The 17,698-nt window shown below is 45.9% G+C and overlaps 1 protein-coding gene across 2 annotated transcripts in view; it reads right to left on the minus strand.

Moving 5' to 3' along the window:
* LOC147452470 (spatacsin carboxy-terminus protein) overlaps window positions 1-17,698 on the minus strand; it is a 144,445-nt gene that overhangs the window by 119,528 nt on the left and 7,219 nt on the right. For both annotated transcript variants that reach the window (XM_086518152.1, XM_086518150.1), the window contains exons 2-3: window positions 2,347-2,422; window positions 2,114-2,236 (exon numbers count right to left, since the gene is read on the minus strand). In XM_086518152.1, coding sequence (XP_086374278.1) covers window positions 2,114-2,236; window positions 2,347-2,422 — 199 coding nt within the window. The remainder of the gene's footprint in view (window positions 1-2,113; window positions 2,237-2,346; window positions 2,423-17,698) is intronic.

Here is a 17,698-nt window from a genome sequence, read left to right on the forward strand (position 1 = left end):
TCTTCCAGTTGGGCATGCCACGTCATACCATCCTTATATAACCATATGATAAAACACACCGTATGACATCAAATAATCCTTAAGAGTTTTTTTAAAACACACCATACTCATCTAAATCATATGATATAAATTGTAATACATCGTACTTTACCGTATGACTATACGATGGCAACCTTGTCGTTCAAATTCTTAGCATGCCTCTTATGTACCGAATCGCTATGTTTTGTTATGTTTTGGTTGTGGCTAGTATGTATGATGAGGAAGAAGTGTTGTCATTTTATGAAGCACAAACTTCAAAAAATTAGTTGTTTGCAATGCAATCGCATTGTGAGAAATGGCACACGGTCTTGTGAAATTTCTCTCCTGGCAAAGAGGTCATTGGTATTAAGTGGGTCTTCAAGTTACAACATAAGCCTGATGGTATTGTTGATCGCTACGAGGCTAGACTTCTAGCAAAAGGGTAAGCTCAAGAGAGGGGCATGGATTTTGACAGGACTTTTACTCCCACTCGTCGCGTGACTAACACTCTAGCATTTGTGCATTTGCAACTCACAATGGTTGGAATCTACATCAGTTGGACATAAAGACTGCATTTGTGAACGGAGATTTGCATGAGGAAGTGTACACAGCACAACCTCGTGGTTTTGTTCCAAAAGGGAAAAATAACACGGTGTCTCCATTTATATAGGCTTTGTATGGTTTAAAGCAAGCTCTACGTGCTTGGTATGAAAGATTAATGCTTACTTGGTTGCACACGGTTTTAAAAATAGTCTAGCTAAGAGCTATTGTATGTCAAGCCTGTGCATGATGTATTTATGATGATTGAGCTCTATGTTCATTATATGTTGCTCACTGGACCAAATGAGAAACATATTGCTGATTTTAAGGCTAATTTGAAGGGCTCTTCCGAGATATCAAATTTGGGGCTTTTGCATCATTATTGGGGCATATAGTTTCAACAGGTTGATGGAAATGTTGTTCTGTGTTAGAAATAGTACCTTAAAACATTGTTGCGTAAATTCGGCCTTGAAGATTGCAAGTTTATTGCTACTCCGATGGAAACAGATTCGAAGCTTAGTCTTCATGACGTTGGAGACTACTTTGATATCACTCTTTATCAACAGGGTTGCTGTTGTTTGATTCATGTATGCATTACAAGGCCAGATATTCAGTATACAATCTCGCAGGTGAGCACATTTATGTATAGCCCAGGGTCTACGCATTGGAAGGCAGTTAAGCAGACCTTTCGCTACTTGAGTGGCACTATACATCTTGGGTTGTTTTATCCTAGGGGGGGGGATCATGACCACCAGATTTACATGCTTTTTAAGAGTCGGACTGGGCTAGTTGCTATGACACGCAACCTGTCCACTAGTAGCTTTTGTTTCATGCTTGGCAGCTCATGCATAGCTTGGTTGAGCAAGAAGCAGCCTATAGTGACCATTTCTAGTTGTGAGGCTAAGTAAAGGGCAGCTTTCAAAGCTACTGTTGAGTGTGTTTGGCTCATACACCTTTCCACTAACTTGGGTTTTGAACAGCAGTCTACCACCGCGATCTTCAGTAACAATCAGAATGCTTTGGCTGTTGCAAGGAGCCCACTATTCCATGCTCGCACAAAGCACATGGAAGTGCATTTGCAGAAGAGATCAACTTGGCTTATGTGCCTACGCAGGACAACGCTGCTGATCTTTTCACAAGGCTTTGCCTCATGAGAAATTTGAAACTTTTTGCAAAGCTTTGAGTTTACCCCCCTTTGTGGACTCGCACATAGGGTCTGTCGCTTCACTATACATGAGTGACAGCTCATGTTCAAGCAATGATATCGAAGATTGTTCAACAACATCCTCAACACCTTAAGATTCTTCATAAATGGAAGCCTCCCTCCATGTTCAGCATTGGTACATAAACGTGAAACTTGTGCCAAAGAAATATGGGCATATATGTCAAAACCAAAATGCATGGCGTAAGTTTCCTTTAATTTTCAGTTTTGAATGGCTGTCAAAAGAGACCATGTAAAGCAAGAACTTCGGACACACCAAAACGCTCCACCAATCCATCAAAACAAGTTTCTGGGGCAGGCATAAAGTACAAGGCAATCAATAAGTATCATCACCTGGATGCTTGTGCTAATTCATTGTCCCCACTTGAGCAATCCAACATAAGCTGAACAGCAGTGAAGAGCACTCTTGCTACTCCGAATTCAGCGCCCTTCACAGCAACTAATCCATCTAAAGCCCTGTTCCATTGTGACCAACTAAATGAGAATACTTAAACAAAAGATTCTCATTGCAGCATAGCTGTAACAAGATGTCAATATACATGCAAGCCTAAAACCCAAAAGCGTACTGGTCTATTTGATCAAGTTGAACATATTCAAGAGCCAACTGCAATCTCCGTAACCTCACCACATGCTGAGACCAACCTGAAAAACGAGATAAACCTTGTAAACCAGTATTTCCTTTCGCTACCAGCATCCAAATACAAGACACTGGACTAACCAAGGCCATTTGCCCCACACAGCTTAATTCCTAGGCATCTTTCTTAGACCCTTGTCTGTTTAAACAATTCTTTTGCCTTGGGTTTGTTCCTTTTGAAATTTGTAACCCCAGAAGTTGCCAAGTGAAATTCCAAATAGACACCTTATTTACACCATTATAGTTACTCTCACAGCAGCATTAAGCCTCATAGGCCTGCATTTAAGAGACAGCCAACAACAATCAATAGAGATAGGTTAAAGTCACTGTCCAGTGTTGTTGTACAGGTAGCTGAAATCCTTTCAACACAAGGAGTCATAAGCCCCTACCCTCACAACATGGAGACTCTTTCTGTTATCTCAACCGCAAAAGAATGGACAAGGTTTGAGATAAGGATTCTCTCATAAAGATACTCAGAGAACAGCCTAGGGACAAATTACGATAATGCTTTCAAGACCATCGATCTTTTGTCAGAAAAGATAGCCTGTCTCATGATACGTTTGAAAGAGATTTCACCTTAATTTTTCATATCCAAAGTACATGTGTGTGCAAAGGCACTCATACGTGAAAAGAATCTCGACCAACAGAGCCTACCCAATCCACCATCTGCAACTGCACAGCCTGTGAACAGATTCTATGGCACACTACTATGAGCACTTCTCAGCAGGGATGAGGTCAGATATGTGTAGGTGACGATACGGCTATCTGACACCCAGATGAGCCACATTGCTCAAGCGCTACTTCCGACCTAGAGGATCTACCCATGCCATGCCTAATCCTGGGTGTAGCTGCTACTACCCATGTATCTTCTGGAGGGGATTGAGGGCTATTTTGTGACTGTGCCCAACCTATGTAAGGTAGTTTTTCTCCATTGGTCACTTCTGGCATGTTTTGCCCGGCCTTGTACTAGTGGCTTGGTGTACCTATACCTTATGTTTCCCAAATTTTGTCCTACTAATGTCCTGGACCAAACATGGTGTCAGAGTGAGCAGCGGAAGGTGGAGAGAGAGAGAGAGAGAAATGAAATGAAATGAAATGTTATATTAACGTCTTCAGAAGGCCAGAATGACCTATGAGACCAGAAAGTTACAATGTGGTGGATCTGATACAAAGTCAGAGTAACAAAAATGACAATGACAAAATAAAATGACAGAATAAAATGCTATGGAATCTGAAACAACTAGGTGTGATCTAAGCAAATAGGTGGGATAGCTAAATCACAGATCACAAAAGATCCAGCTAGGTGGGATAGCTAAATCACAGATCACAAAAGATCCAGCTAGGTGGGATAGCTAAATCACATATCACAAAAGATCCAGCATCGATGTCCCTGGCGGATCTCATCAATCTCCTCCATGGTCAATAGCCTGACCGGGCGTCGTGCATGTTGGGCCAAAGTGATTCGAATCCTCTGATGCAACCTCCGTCGATGTTGTGTAGTCCTCCACAGTCGTGGGCGTCTGGATCTCCCTAGCTCGGTCGCTCGGTCGATCAGTATGCCTCCGGTGTGAGGTGGCGAGCTCTCCTGTGGTAGTAGCTCCTCCGGGTGTCCAGTGTCTGCTCTAAAGAAGTCTGTGATCCGTCTCTGAGACTGAGACTGGCTGGCCTCTCCTCTCATCAGGCTCTCTCTGTGTTTGTGCAGCTCGAGCAAAAACAAACCCAAGCATCTCTGATCCTCGTACCGCATGACTCTGGAGAGTGGTTTGAAGCCCTCTCTCAACAAGCAGTGGAAGCGGCCGCATATCTCGTAGTAGACGGGGCAGTGGTATGTGTAGTGCAACTCTGTCTCAGGCTCCAGGTCACATAGGAGGCATGTGCTGACCTCTGTTGTATCTCCCAGTCTCGATCCGCAGCTGGTGTGAAGATGTGCATATCTGGCCAATAGCACACCGTATCCCATGAGACAAGTGGGTGTCCATGTATCTAGGTCTCCTCACAAAACCATCCTCCGTAAGCTGGAGAAGATGCTCTCTGTAGAAAGCCATCTTCGTGCCCAGCTCCTGTGCTGGCTGTATCCATGTCCTCCTGATGTCTAGCTGAGTCAGGTCCTGGCGGATGAGCCTGGTGATCTCGAACTGTGTGAGAGTCAGAGAGGGTGCATCTGGTGAGTACTCGAAGGGGGGCAGTGTGTCTATGCTGAACCCATGCGCATGAAACCACGATGTCATCTCCCCATACCAGCATGCTGTATCTCCCTGCATGGCTAACTGTCGAGAGGACTCAAGTGCAAGGCGGGCATATCTGTTTCTGGGAAGTTCCCAAATGCGGTGTATGAGGAAGATAGATCTGGTGAGCGCCTCAACCACTAGCGGGGGGGCAGCTAGCTCTGCTCGTATAATGGCACGTGGTACTGAAGCCTTGGCTCTAATGAGCCGTGAGATCATAGAGACTAGTGGCTTCTCCATGTCCCCCCATCCATCAGTGCGACCTGTCCTCCCATGATGGTCCAATGAAGGTCCCCAAATCTCAGCTCCATAGAGCAATACAAAAGCCACCAGGGTGTCAAAGAGCCAGAGCTTTGTCCGAGGCTCTTGAAACTGAACATGTGAACACATCCTCTCCAATCTACCCAATGCTGCATGGGCTCTAGTCAATCTAGTCTCTACTGCTCTTCTCAATGAAAATGCTGGTCCACTAAAAACCACTCCAAGGTAGGTGTAAGCATCTGTATACTCCACTGTCTCCTGGCCGTATGTGAATGCGGGCGCTGACCTCCTGATCCACTGTGCGGTCATATTAAATACCATGACCTTGGTTTTACCAAGGTTGACAGACAAGCCACTTTCATGGGCAAAGCTATGCAAAGCATCCAAGTGACGTTGCATCCCCTCTGGAGAGTCGGAGATCAACACAATATCATCAGCATATAACAATAGTGGGATCCATGTTCCTGCCGGTTGTGCACCTCTATCACCATCTCTCTCAATGTAGTCAGAAACCTCATCATACATACCAAACAGAGTAGGAGAGAGCGGGCAACCCTGCTTCACCCCAATAGTGGAATGAACCGTTGTAGATAGGCCCTGTGAGGTGTGCACATGCCCCATTACTAACCTGTACAGTGCCATGACCCCCCAAATGAGCTCTGTGGGTACTCCCATCTCCTGTAATCTGTGCATCAATCTAGCTCTGGGTGCGGTGTCAAATGCTTTGCAAAGTCCACAAAGCTGCAATAGATCCGTCTCCCATGTGATCTGCCCTCCTCAATGATGGCTCTGAGTGTCAAGATATGGTCAAGAGTAGAAAAACCTCTCCTGAATCCTACCTGCCCGGCTGCGCGTATCCCTTCCTTCTCTGCCCATCTACTCAGCTGCTGCTGCTGCTCAAGAATGGATGCATACAACCGTGCCAATGTGTGTCCGATCATGATAGTGCGATAATTCCCAAGCTCCATAGGGTCTCCTGACTTGAAGATAGGTACAATAGTAGATAGGCTCCAAGTATCAGGCAAGCCCTCACACATGGCACGGTTAAACATAACTGCTAGGAGCTCTGTTAGTAGATCTCTGGCATGCATGAAGTGCTCAGCCACTAAGCCATCATGATCATATGCTCCTCCAGTCCTCATCTTGTCAATGGCCTTCCTCACCATCTCAGCGGTGAAAAAAGCACATGTATGGGGGCATGGATGGGGGGATCGGGAAGGGGCGGCTGTCCAAGAACTTTGTACAGAGATGACGCGTACTGGCCCCAAGCCTGTGGAGGTAATGGCAGGGGGAGGGGAGTGCTCATGAAAGAGCCGCCATGCCTCACGTGAGTCCTGACTCAAGAATAGCTGGTATAGATCCTACTCTAGGCGAGCCAAAAATGCCCTCTTCTTCCGCCACACTAGGCGTCGGAAGTCAATCTGTGACTGTCTGTGAGTGATGTCCCCCAAAAGCACCTCTCTCTAAAGTCTAGCTCTGGTCTCTCGGCATTCCTCGTCATACCAGCTGTTTTGGGGCATGCTCCCAGAACGACGTCTCTGCTCATGTTGTGTGTGTGGGTATGCCTCTACTGCTGCATCATGTAACGTCTGCATCAATATAGTAGTAAGCTCCTCCAAAGGTCGCCCTGGCTCTTCTGTACACAAGCGTCTGTAGATCCAATCTATGTATACACAGTCCGTCTCCCGCGTGAAGGTGTAGCAAGTAGGAGCTGCTGCCTGTGGCCTGTGTGCTACACTAAACTCGAAAGAGATGGTCAACGACACAAGAGCATGGTCCGCTGCCACACCAATAGGTCTGGGTCCAACTGTGAGGTCCTGGATACTAGAGATGAGACTCGGTTGTGCCATGACATAAACCACTGTGCTAGCTCCATATCTGTGTTGGAAAGCATGTAAAACCCCCCGCAGCGGGAAATCTCTGTAGGCCATTCAAAATGACCAATCCATGTGCAGTCCCCATGTCTATCAAGTGTCGTCCATACTCAGTATGCTTCCCATCTTGTGATAGTTTGGATAGGCCTGTCTCTGCAACATCCAGCTCTCTCAACATCTCTTCTGAAGTATCATTAAAAACTGTCTGATGATGAGCAGTCCTAGCATTGAAATCCCCTAGAATGATGATGTCACCATCTCTAGAGAACTCCCAGATGTCATCATCCAAAATAGAAAAGGGGGCCTGTCCTCTGGGTGGTGCATACACTGACGTACTCGGGGGAAAGTAGCAAATAGCAATGTAAAGATATCTGCCTGTCTCTGCTCTCAATCTCACCCACATGTACCTAGCTTGCTCATCCCTGCGAGCTATGTGTATCAATGGCTGCAACTCCTCCCTGAATAACACTGCCACTCCACCTCTGCCCCGCCCTCTGTGCTCTGATCATGTCTCCTGTCTACATGCGGTCTCCCATCTGTATCCATTAATGTGAGGCATAGACTGCCCAGGGGCCTAATGTGTCTCAGAGTAGAGGATGATATCCCTCCCACTAAAACTTTCCTCAAAAGCACCCACATCTACACGCATAGATCCATTACAATTCCAGGTAGAAACTTTGAGTGTGGTCCCATAGGTCTCACACCGTCATGTGGAGCGTGGCTCCAACATCACCACTCTTCCATCTCGGTAAAAAGCAATCTTATCTTTTTCCCTTGCCGCTCTAATCTCTGGCATTACCTCCTACATATGAGCTATCTGTGATAGGGTAAGGTCATCCCTGAGGAAGATACCCGTTTTCTTAAGAGTTGGTCTCTTCTTCAAAAAGTCCTTCGCTTCCATAGAGGGAAAACGAAGGATGAGTGCTCTTTCTTTCGAGGTTTCCCCCTTGCTCCCATTTTTCTTGTTGCCCACTCTCCAAGCTCTTGAGTGCATCGGCTCATGAATCCCCATCAAAGCCATGAATTCTTTTACCTCTTCATCCACATTATCTTTGTCTTTAAGGCCGCAAATTCTCACGTGTAGAGAGCGCACACAGCTTCTTTGCTCCTCTTCTAGTGTCAGGTTAATTATGGTGGGTGTGGATGTAGTTGTTTCCTTGCTTTTCCCCTTCTTCGCAACCTCAATCCATTTCTCGGCCTCATCTGCCTTCTGTTTAGTCTTTGTGATAACGTCCACCCAAGAGGTCGTCATTTCTTTGTGTTGCTCTTCCCCCTCTTTGATGGCTCGCACTTGTTCTTTGATCTTTGATCGTGTTGAGCTCTTCTATTACTAAAGGTTGCAATTCTCCTCCTTCAAGCGTCTTGTGAGCGTGCCTCAGCAAGCTCCTTCTTGAGTGATGCGATCTCTCCGTATTGGGCCGTCATCCAATCTCCCATTGCCGCGATCTTGCTTTCTTGGGCCAAAACGCGATCCTCGAGCATTCTTATTGTCCCTAAAAGTTGGCGGTTGATATTGTTTATGGTTTCGACCATTTCTTCTTTGCATTTTGAAACTACGTCTTCTAAGGGGTCGGCCTTATCACTTTGCTTCCTCATGCTTGATCGGTGTCCGAAACGAGGAAAAATTAGCCTACACGCACAGGTGCTTCCACATTGTGCGTACATGTTCCACATTAAGCATACATGGCGCATTTCTTGCAATTTCTGTAAAATACGACCAAGCGGCAAAAAACCTCCGTTTTTGGTGTAACTTCTGCAAATTCCTGTCAATTCTGCAGATTTTGAATTTCCTGTAATTCTCAGAATTCTGCAATTGTCTTAAGGCTTGCGATTTCTGATTTTTTATTTTTTATTTTCTGCTGCTGCTGCACCTTTTGTCAAGTTTCAACACTTTCGAATTGCACAATGTGCACACCTTGGAATGGGTGCCACTTACATGGAAGAAGAGGCTCAAGCTTGTATGCAACTGCCAGCCCACAGCCCTAAAATGTATGTGCAGGCTCTTCAAGACTCCACACGTGAGCGCAAGCAGCAAGAAGGGGTGGGCACTCGAATCCCTCTTTATCGTGCGCGCGACTTATTGCCCAGCCGTACGACCCCACTGCATCCTGCGCGACCTGCTGCACCTGAGAACCCTACGAACCCACTGTAGAGGTCTTCTGCCTTGCGTGCGCAGCTGCACCTCAGAGAGAGAGAGAGAGAGTGCTACCACTGCCCTGCTGCACCTGAGCACGAGCTTACCACAGCAGCAAGAGGGGGGTGAGGGGGTGGAGCTGCAGGGGAGAGCGCGAGGGGGGCTGGACTGTGTGCTCGCTGTTGAGAGAGAGAGAGAGAGAGAGAGAATGGCGATGGACACACAAGAGACAGATGGAAAAGGCTGGCAAGCCCCAATAACTCCAGATGGCAAAAAACTGTTGTGTACAACATGGCAAGATATGAATGGGAGAGTGCATCCCCCCCCCCCCCCCCCCCCTCCTATATATAGAAGAATAGGGAGTAGGTAGGGCAGACCAGAAGCCCCAACGACAATGCACAAAAAACCCATAAATGAGGAAAAATGGAAAAGGACCAGAATAGGTTCGGCGAGGCAAAGTGCTGAGCAAAACCCTAAATGTGCCTGAAGATCCCTGTCCAGCAGGTGCACGGGTGGCCAACACACAACCAAGGGCCAGTGCATGTGATGTGTATGAAGCATGTAGGCAAGGTGCGAATCTCTCTCTCTCTCTCTCTCTCTCTCTCTCTCTGCTTCGCACAAAGGAAGAGTACAGAGAATGTTTACTGCATACTGAATTTTAATCTAAAATCAGCAATTCAATAAGAAATTCACTAATTTTTGTCAAAAATCAGTAAATTCAATGAAAAGCTTGCAGTTCTCAGCTTTTCTGCCCGCTAAATTGCTTAAGTTTATAAAAAATCAGTAAAATACACATTAAATTTCACCTGCACCACACTAATGAGAAGAAAAACGATTAATTAAAGAACCATTTCATCAAAAATTGCATGAAACAAGTATTATCCCGACTCGAGCCAGTCTATAGAAGTGCACACGGTCCATTCCATAGCCAAGCCGGCTCTGATACCATGAAACGAACACAGGGAGTGGACCTCCCGGCTACACAGACCGCCTACAGACACGCGTCGAACGAACCACCCGACCATAGCCACCATCCGACAGCTCCCCCGTGCTGGGGCCAACGTCCGAGGACGTAGGCGTGCATGCATCTAAGTGGGGGCACATTTGACACACGCTATGCCTTCTCTCTCTACACGCGTCCTGCTCAGATGTTCTTTTTTTGCTGCCTCTTTCCAACGTTGGGCGTTTTTCTTTTTAACGCTACAAGAGGGCTTGTCTTTTTAATTTATTAAAAGACAAGGTCCTTTTAAGGGTGGACACCTTGATCTTTTTTTAAGAGGGTGAATGTGAAACCTGTGTTTTATTAAAAGTCACTTACAGAGAGTGAGTTTCCCTGCAGAGAAACTCATTTTCCAGCCCTCTACTTCTCTCTACTGCTCCTCCCTCTCACCCGCTCGCGCTACCGCCACCACCTGCTCGCCTTCGGACGCGCACGTCGACGCGTAGAGCTCCTTGAAGGTCAACTTTTCGCGACCGAAAAGTGCTGAAAAGGCCGGAGTTTTGCGTGAAACCTTCAGTTTTTCACGGATTTCGCCATGGATTCCTCCAACTCGGATGCGCAGCGTGACGACGCACCAGGTAATGTTCAAATTCCGTTCACGCATGCTCTATACACATGGATTACAAGTACTTTCCAGAGTTTCAACCAACGTGTTACCGCTCTAGAAAACGCGAACGTTCATACGAACATTCGCTTGGCCTCTCTCGAAGGGGCCATGCAGGGCTTTAATTCCCGGCTTACTGCTATGGAAAATACGGCTTAGTCGACGACTACGCGTATTTTCGAGGGCGAAACCCATCTCCAGCAACTGCGGACGCAGGTCGTTGCTTTTGGGCGTTCACAAGGTGGTCCAACTGTCACAATTCCGTACAAAACTACAAATTTCTCAAGGGAGGAGAAGGAATGTACGGAACTGGTCGTAAATAACTGGTTGCACCAGTGGACCACGTACTTTGATCTCCATGGGGAGCATGATGAATGGAAGATTCAAACGATTCCTCTTTATCAAAGGCCTTACCTGGAGGCATGATATGACAGAGAAGCCTACGACATGGGCTGACTTTTGTGTGAAATTCAAGAAGGATTTCACCAAAATGAATCCTTTAAAAGCTTATGCCAAACTGCAGAGTCTTTCGATGAAAGCTCTGTCTTTTGATAAGTATACAACGGCTTTCAAAGAAGCGCTCACCTTCTGCAAGGTGGATGCCACGCATGTTGTGCACATGTGCCTGCTGGGATTACATGAAGATTACCGTTGGGCCTTAATCAAGGACAAAGCCCCAACTGACGTGGAGGATGCAGTGAAAAAGGCCAGGACGTTCCATTTGATAAATGGAGTGAACTATGAGAAGAAAAGAACTTCAGACCATCAATCCGGTGAGGGCACTTCGAGGAAGCGACCCCGATTCCAGCACAAGTCCAAATCACCGCCGAGATCTTCTCAGGAGAAGAAGAAAGCCAAAAATGCTTCAATTGTTGATGCAATGAAGAAGGGGGCTTGCTTCGGATGTGGCCAGATGGGTCACCAAATCAAGGATTGTCCCAAGAAGAAAACAAAGAAACCGCAAGGTCTTCCTTCGGTTCAGATTCACGAGATCTCAGGTAACTCTGATGTCATTCAAGTTGAAATCCATCATTTAGCGCACAGCTCATGCATTAATTGTACTTTTAGCACGAAAGTGTTTGATAAGCACGATCTTCTATGTTTCCTCGGGAAGATCAATGGTCGCGACGTGACCGTACTCCTTGATAATGGAAGCTCACACAATTTTGTGGATGCAAAATTGGTGCAGAAACTGAGCCTGGACGCGGGACAGTGACCATGAGTATCACGTGAAGATGGCTCGTGGCAAGGATACGGATGTATGGAATCATATGGTTCCATATTTATCGCTCGAGCTGGCTGATTACAAAGAGAACCTTGATTTCCACATCATGCGCCTGGATAGAGCAGATGGTATTTTAGAAATTCCATTGTTTTATGATAAACAAGACTCATTGTATATAGACTATGTATATCACTCTCTTGTTTTTGTTAAGCAGGATATGCCTCATGTATCTGTGTCGCTTTGTAATCAGATTTCTGTAAATAATGGTTTTGCAATACCAGTTGTTACTGCTTTGGAAATGTATAAAGATACAAAGTCTTCTGATGTTGACTTTTATCAATGTGTAGCATCTGCTTGGTTTGATTCATTAGTGCTTGGTACTTCTGTCACTGAATTTCGTAAAAATGTTTCATGTTCTTGTGTTGAACTTGGGGATTTCGACGAATCCAACCTTATTCGAGAAATCATGACTGATTTCGAGGATGTTTTTCCTAATGATCTACCTCTTGGCTTTCCGTCCTCGAGAGGAGTAGATCATGGCATTGAGTTGGTGGCTGATGGTCAGCCCTTCTCAAAGCAGCCCTATAGCAAAACCGAGGAGGACGAGATTCAGGCGGCAGTTGAAATATTATCTCGACAGAGGTTTTGTTCGGCCAAGTAAATTCCCGTGGGGAGCGCCAGTGTTACTTTCTCGAAAGAAGGATAACACTATGCGCTTCTGCGTGGATTACAAGGGATTGAATAAGCTCACTGTCAAGAACAAGTATCCGCTCCCACGCATGGACGATCTGATAGATCGACTCCATGGAGCGTTGTATTTTACAAAGATAGACCCGGACCAAACTGGAAGATATTCCCAAGACAGGTTTCCATACGCGTTATGGTCACTATGAGTTTTTGGTCTTGCCTTTTGGTTTGACCAATGCTCCATCTAAATTTCAGCACATGATGAATGATCTGCTGAGACCATTTTGAGGCAGCTTCGTTGTTGTATTTCTCGATGATATCTTGATCTACAGCCGAAGTTTGTCTGAGCACCTAGCGCATATACGCGCTGTTCTCAAAGTACTGAGAACCGAGAAGCTTTATGCTAAGGCCTCTAAGTGTGAATTCTTCAAGAAAGAGCTTCTATATTTGGGTCACATCATTACTTCTGATGGAATTCGCGTTGACCCTGAAAAGTTAGATAAAGTGCGAAATTGGCCCATTCTAAAGAATGTGCGCCAAGTAAAGTCCCTTTTAGGCTTTACTGGATTCTTACGCAAGTTTATCAAGGATTACTCTAAAGTTGCTTCTCCGCTTACGCAACTTTTAAAAGGAGGGGTGAAAGGGCCGAAGACTTCGGGTCTTCACCATAAAGGTAACCCCCCTCTTGTCTGGAATAAGCGTCTCGACGAGAGCTTTCGGACACTAAAGCACTTGGTGACTACTCCACCAATATTTCACATTGTGGATCCTAGCAAACCGTTTGTGGTTGAAATGGATGCTAGTGACTATGCCATTGGTGCGGCATTATACCAGGATGGACGTCCTGTTGCGTTTGAAAGTAAGAAACTTTCTGACGCTGAGATGCATTATCCAACGTATGAGAAGGAGCTTTACGCCGTAGTCCACGCCTTGAGGAAATGGCGACACTACTTGTATGGCTCTACGTTTGTTGCATGGACAGATCATCACTCCTTGCGCTATGTCTGTAATCAGGGTGATCTCAGAGGCCGGAAGGCTAGATGGGTTGAGCTTATGCTTGACTTTGAGCTCCGTTACAGAAAAGGATCCAGCAATCAAGTTGTTGATGCACTCAGCAGGATTCCCGAGGTTAATGCCGTGTCTATGGCTGAAATTTCAACGGATTTCTATCTCTCTTTCTGAGGGCTATGTCGTTCCGATAGCTATTTTGGCAAGATGTGGAACGAGGTCGAAGCGGGGCATGCCTTGCATACAAGCTTGGGTGGTCCGGAGACCCAAGTGAATTGTGCCGGAGAGACGAGACAGCGACAATATTCCATTAGAGATGGACTATTGTTCAGAAATGGAAAAGTCTGCGTGCCGGAAATCGATGAGGTTCGACAAAGGATTTTGTGCTAATGCCGCGATGTTCCTAGCGCTGGGCACCCAGGCATCCAGAGAACTTTGGCTTTGGTCAAGCGATATTTCTATTGGCCAAGGATGCACTCTTACATAGAGAGCTATGTGAAGAGATGCGATCAGTGTCAAGTCAATAAGGCAGAGCGCCTTAAGAAAGCTGGCCTGTTACATCCATTGGAAATCCCAGATGCCAAGTGGCAAAGTATTTCCATGGACTTCATCGTTGGTTTGCCAAATACTAGTCGTGGCAATGACGCCATTTGGATTGTGGTCGGCAGACTTCCAAAAATGGCAAAATTTATACCAACGAATTCGACAGTAAAAAGCCATGAGTTGGCGGTTTTATTTGTCGATCAGCTTTATAAGATGTATGGTCTGCCAGAGGATACCGTCAGTGATCGAGATACTAAGTTCACTGGCCGATTTTGGCGAGACGTGTTTACTTATCTTCAGACGAAGTTGAGTATGTCATCTTCTGACCATCCTGAGTTCGACGGCAAACTAAAAGGATGAATCAGACGTTAGAGGACATGTTGAGAGCCTATGCCTCTCACAGGCAATCTGATTGGGAAAGGTATCTTCCACAATTAGAGTTTGCCTATGATAGTGTAAATCCAGTGTTTCATGCCAGCCGCCTTAGAAGTAAAATTGGGCGAAGGCAACGTTGTGCCTATCGAGGAAAACATATGGCAAGATATGCAAACTGAGTATATTCCTCGAGAACCAAAGGCAGTTTTAGATCATCGTACATGTCACGTGACACATCCAACCCTATGTGTCCGTGGACAAGCTACAGCATGATCAGAGTTCAGTTCAGTCAAGTCAGTCTAGAATAGGAAGTGATCTAGCACTTTTGTGAGTCTGTTCGCAGACCGTGCATGTCCAGACACTTAGATTAGATGCATATCCTGTGGATGCACACAGCATGACCATCAGATTCCAGTCAGATCCCATCAGTAGCATTTTTACAATGCATAGACCTATTTTCCCTATTTTTGACATTTTTCACTTATTATTTTTAAGTTACTTTTGTTGGAAAGTACGTAGGGCAATTTTGCTAAGTTTGTACATAAGCAAACTAGAGCTAGCACTTTCTGGCAGAAAAGGCTACAGGAACTCAGTTCAACAAGCACCTTCTCAGCATGACCCCCAGCAATCTAGCGTTTTCTCTCAATAGAAGGCCTAGCGTTTTTGCACCAGATCAGCCTTGGCATTTTTGCATTGCAGAGCAGCCTGGGCGACCCCAAGACAGCAGATCCCCTAGCGTTAGCAGTTGCACCAGCATACCATAGCAGATTTCACAAGACAGTAGAATTCAGCCCTAGCGTTTTTGGTTTGCAGCACAACCTCAGCATTTTTGCAGATCATCGCGACAGAATCAGCCATAGGACCAGCGTTTTCAGTTTTCAGCCTTTAGCACTCGCAAAACAAGTCCCGAACCTCGCAGATCTCACCTTCCCGCAACAGTTCCTCGCCGCATGGTGGGATCCATCAAAGTTTGGAGTTTCAGCCCGGAAAACGCAGATTTCAGCATCTGTGTTTTCAGCGCATCGTCGTCATCGACATCGTCACCGACATAGAGTCAGAATTCAGCAGATAGAAGATTTGCACATTTCAGCCCTTAGAGTTTTCAGATTTCAACCCGTCTCGTCGTCGTCCTCATCGTCGACAAGTCCAAGCATTATAGAGATTTGTGCAATCATAAGTAGACCGCTCTCGCCATAGAGAGTTTGGCCTTGGGAGGAGGGTTTTACGTCTCTGGTGTCGTATTCTCTTCTCTCTCTATCTCTCAGTCTCATGCACTTCCATTCACTTTGTTTGTCCATTGCACTCTCTCACTAAAGGAACGGAAGCCTCTCCCTTCCGTAAGTAAAAGAACCCTTGAGCACAGTTCGGAGCACTCATCTTGAGCAAAGTTAAACATTCATTCCGCTGCACTTTACATTGGTATCAGAGCTTTGGCAGTGTTCTGTATCACTCAAGGAAAGATCCAATAGAACCACGGAAATTTTTTTTGCTTGTTGCGGTCGCACGTAACCCAAGTCCTCTTGGGCGTGTCAATTCCTAATCGCGTTTTTGAAGAGTGACATGAAACCCAAGAAAGAAGGGCTTGTCCAGCCTCCCCTTGTGCCTCTTTTCGCTCATTGAGAGCGGACCGTGCACTTAGCGGCCGGCCAATCGACGTGAGGTGGGAAAAAGCAACATTGGTGTGAGCGCAAGGCCGCCAAGGGGTGCGCCCGCGGAAAAGAGTACAACTCGGGTGAAGAGAAGATCCTTCTCTAACACAGATTGCAAGCGAAGAAGAACCTCAAGAACCCCAAGAACCCAAGTTCCTCGTGAACTTAAGAACCCAAGAACCCAAGTTCCTCGTGAACTTAAGAACCCAAGGCCACAAGAACCCACAACTTCAGTGGATGGTCATCACTCGAAGCGGAATGGATACTTCGCTTGGAGTGATGAGCATGAGAGAGGCGAAGAAGAATTTTCCCCACCAGGAGATTTTTCTGACCCTCCCCCTTCCCCATCTACGCCAAGGATTGCACTAACTCCTATGAAGGAGTTGATGCAGTTGTTTATGGACAACAAGTTGGAACGCGAAGAAAGAACAGCAGAAAGAAAGGCAGCAATTGATCGTAAGTACCAAGAAAGAATGGCAGCCATAGCACGTGAAAGCGAAGAAAGAAGGGCAGCCATAGAGCGTGAGCGCGAGCAAGCACGCTTGGAAGCCAAAGCAAGAAGAGCCGAAATGGAGCGTGAGCACAACCAAAGGAAAGCCGCATTGGTCCTATTTTTTTCTAATACACAAGCGGCGCAGCTTAAAGAGATTCAGGAAAAGGAGACTCTCTCAGTCTCGTCTTCTTTTCCAAAGTATGACACAGGATTTAAATGATAATGACAAGCATGATGAATTGCATGATAATGATAAGCATGATGATTTGAAAGATGATCAAGATGTGATTTCTCACAAGCATGATGATTTGCATGAAGATGATGTGATTGTTCACAAGGATGATGGTTTAGGTGATGCTTTTTCTAGCGAAGCTAACCTCGTTGCAGATTCCATCAATCACGAAGAACCGATCTTGGCTCTTGAGTCGAGATCCACAGAACCCCCACACGAAGATTCGATCAAACAGGAAGAACCGATCTTGGCTCTCAAGCCTAGGTCCAAAGAACCCTTACAGGAAGTACTATGTGTTCGAATGATTCGTCAACACGCATTGTACGAGTGTTTCATTCGTGATCGTTTCCTGTATTTTCGTCAGCGTCTTTATGTGATCCCTTTTCCTAGGCATGACATATTGTACGTTGAGCACGTTTCACTCATGAATGAGCACAAATGTATGCGGATTTTTCATGAAACGCTAAAAAGTATGCATTCAAGGAAGTCACATTTCATCTTCCTTGGCACGACACAGTTGTAGAAAGAGCACAAGAAAGAATGAGCACCAAGCATGGGCATTTCCGTTGCGAATTGCCACAGTTGATTGATTTAGATCAGAAGAGAAAGATTCAATCTCATTGTTTGCGTGTGTGTGGTGAACGGTTTGGCACTCCGTCTATTTGTTCATCTACATTGCATGCACAGTCTTTTAGGAAGACAATATTTTTTCCAGTCACTTTACATGGAAATAGGTATATTCATGTTTTTGTGTCGGAAGTTGTTTCAAGAATTTTCAGGCGTGGAGATTCTTGAAGACGGAAGAAACATGACCCTTGACGAAGTTGAAGCATCGAAGGAGCTACAGGAACTGTGTCGCTTTCAGCACGGCCCAAAGAAGCAAGCGTTGCAGACCTTTATGAAGTTCAAGTACCGCACGACCCACACATCAGAGTGGGCCGGCAAAGAGTCCCTTCCAGGATTCAAGATGCTAT

This window comes from Adiantum capillus-veneris, chromosome 8, assembly GCF_014529385.1.
Source record: "Adiantum capillus-veneris isolate H3 chromosome 8, ASM1452938v2, whole genome shotgun sequence".
Taxonomy (NCBI): Eukaryota; Viridiplantae; Streptophyta; class Polypodiopsida; order Polypodiales; family Pteridaceae; genus Adiantum; species Adiantum capillus-veneris.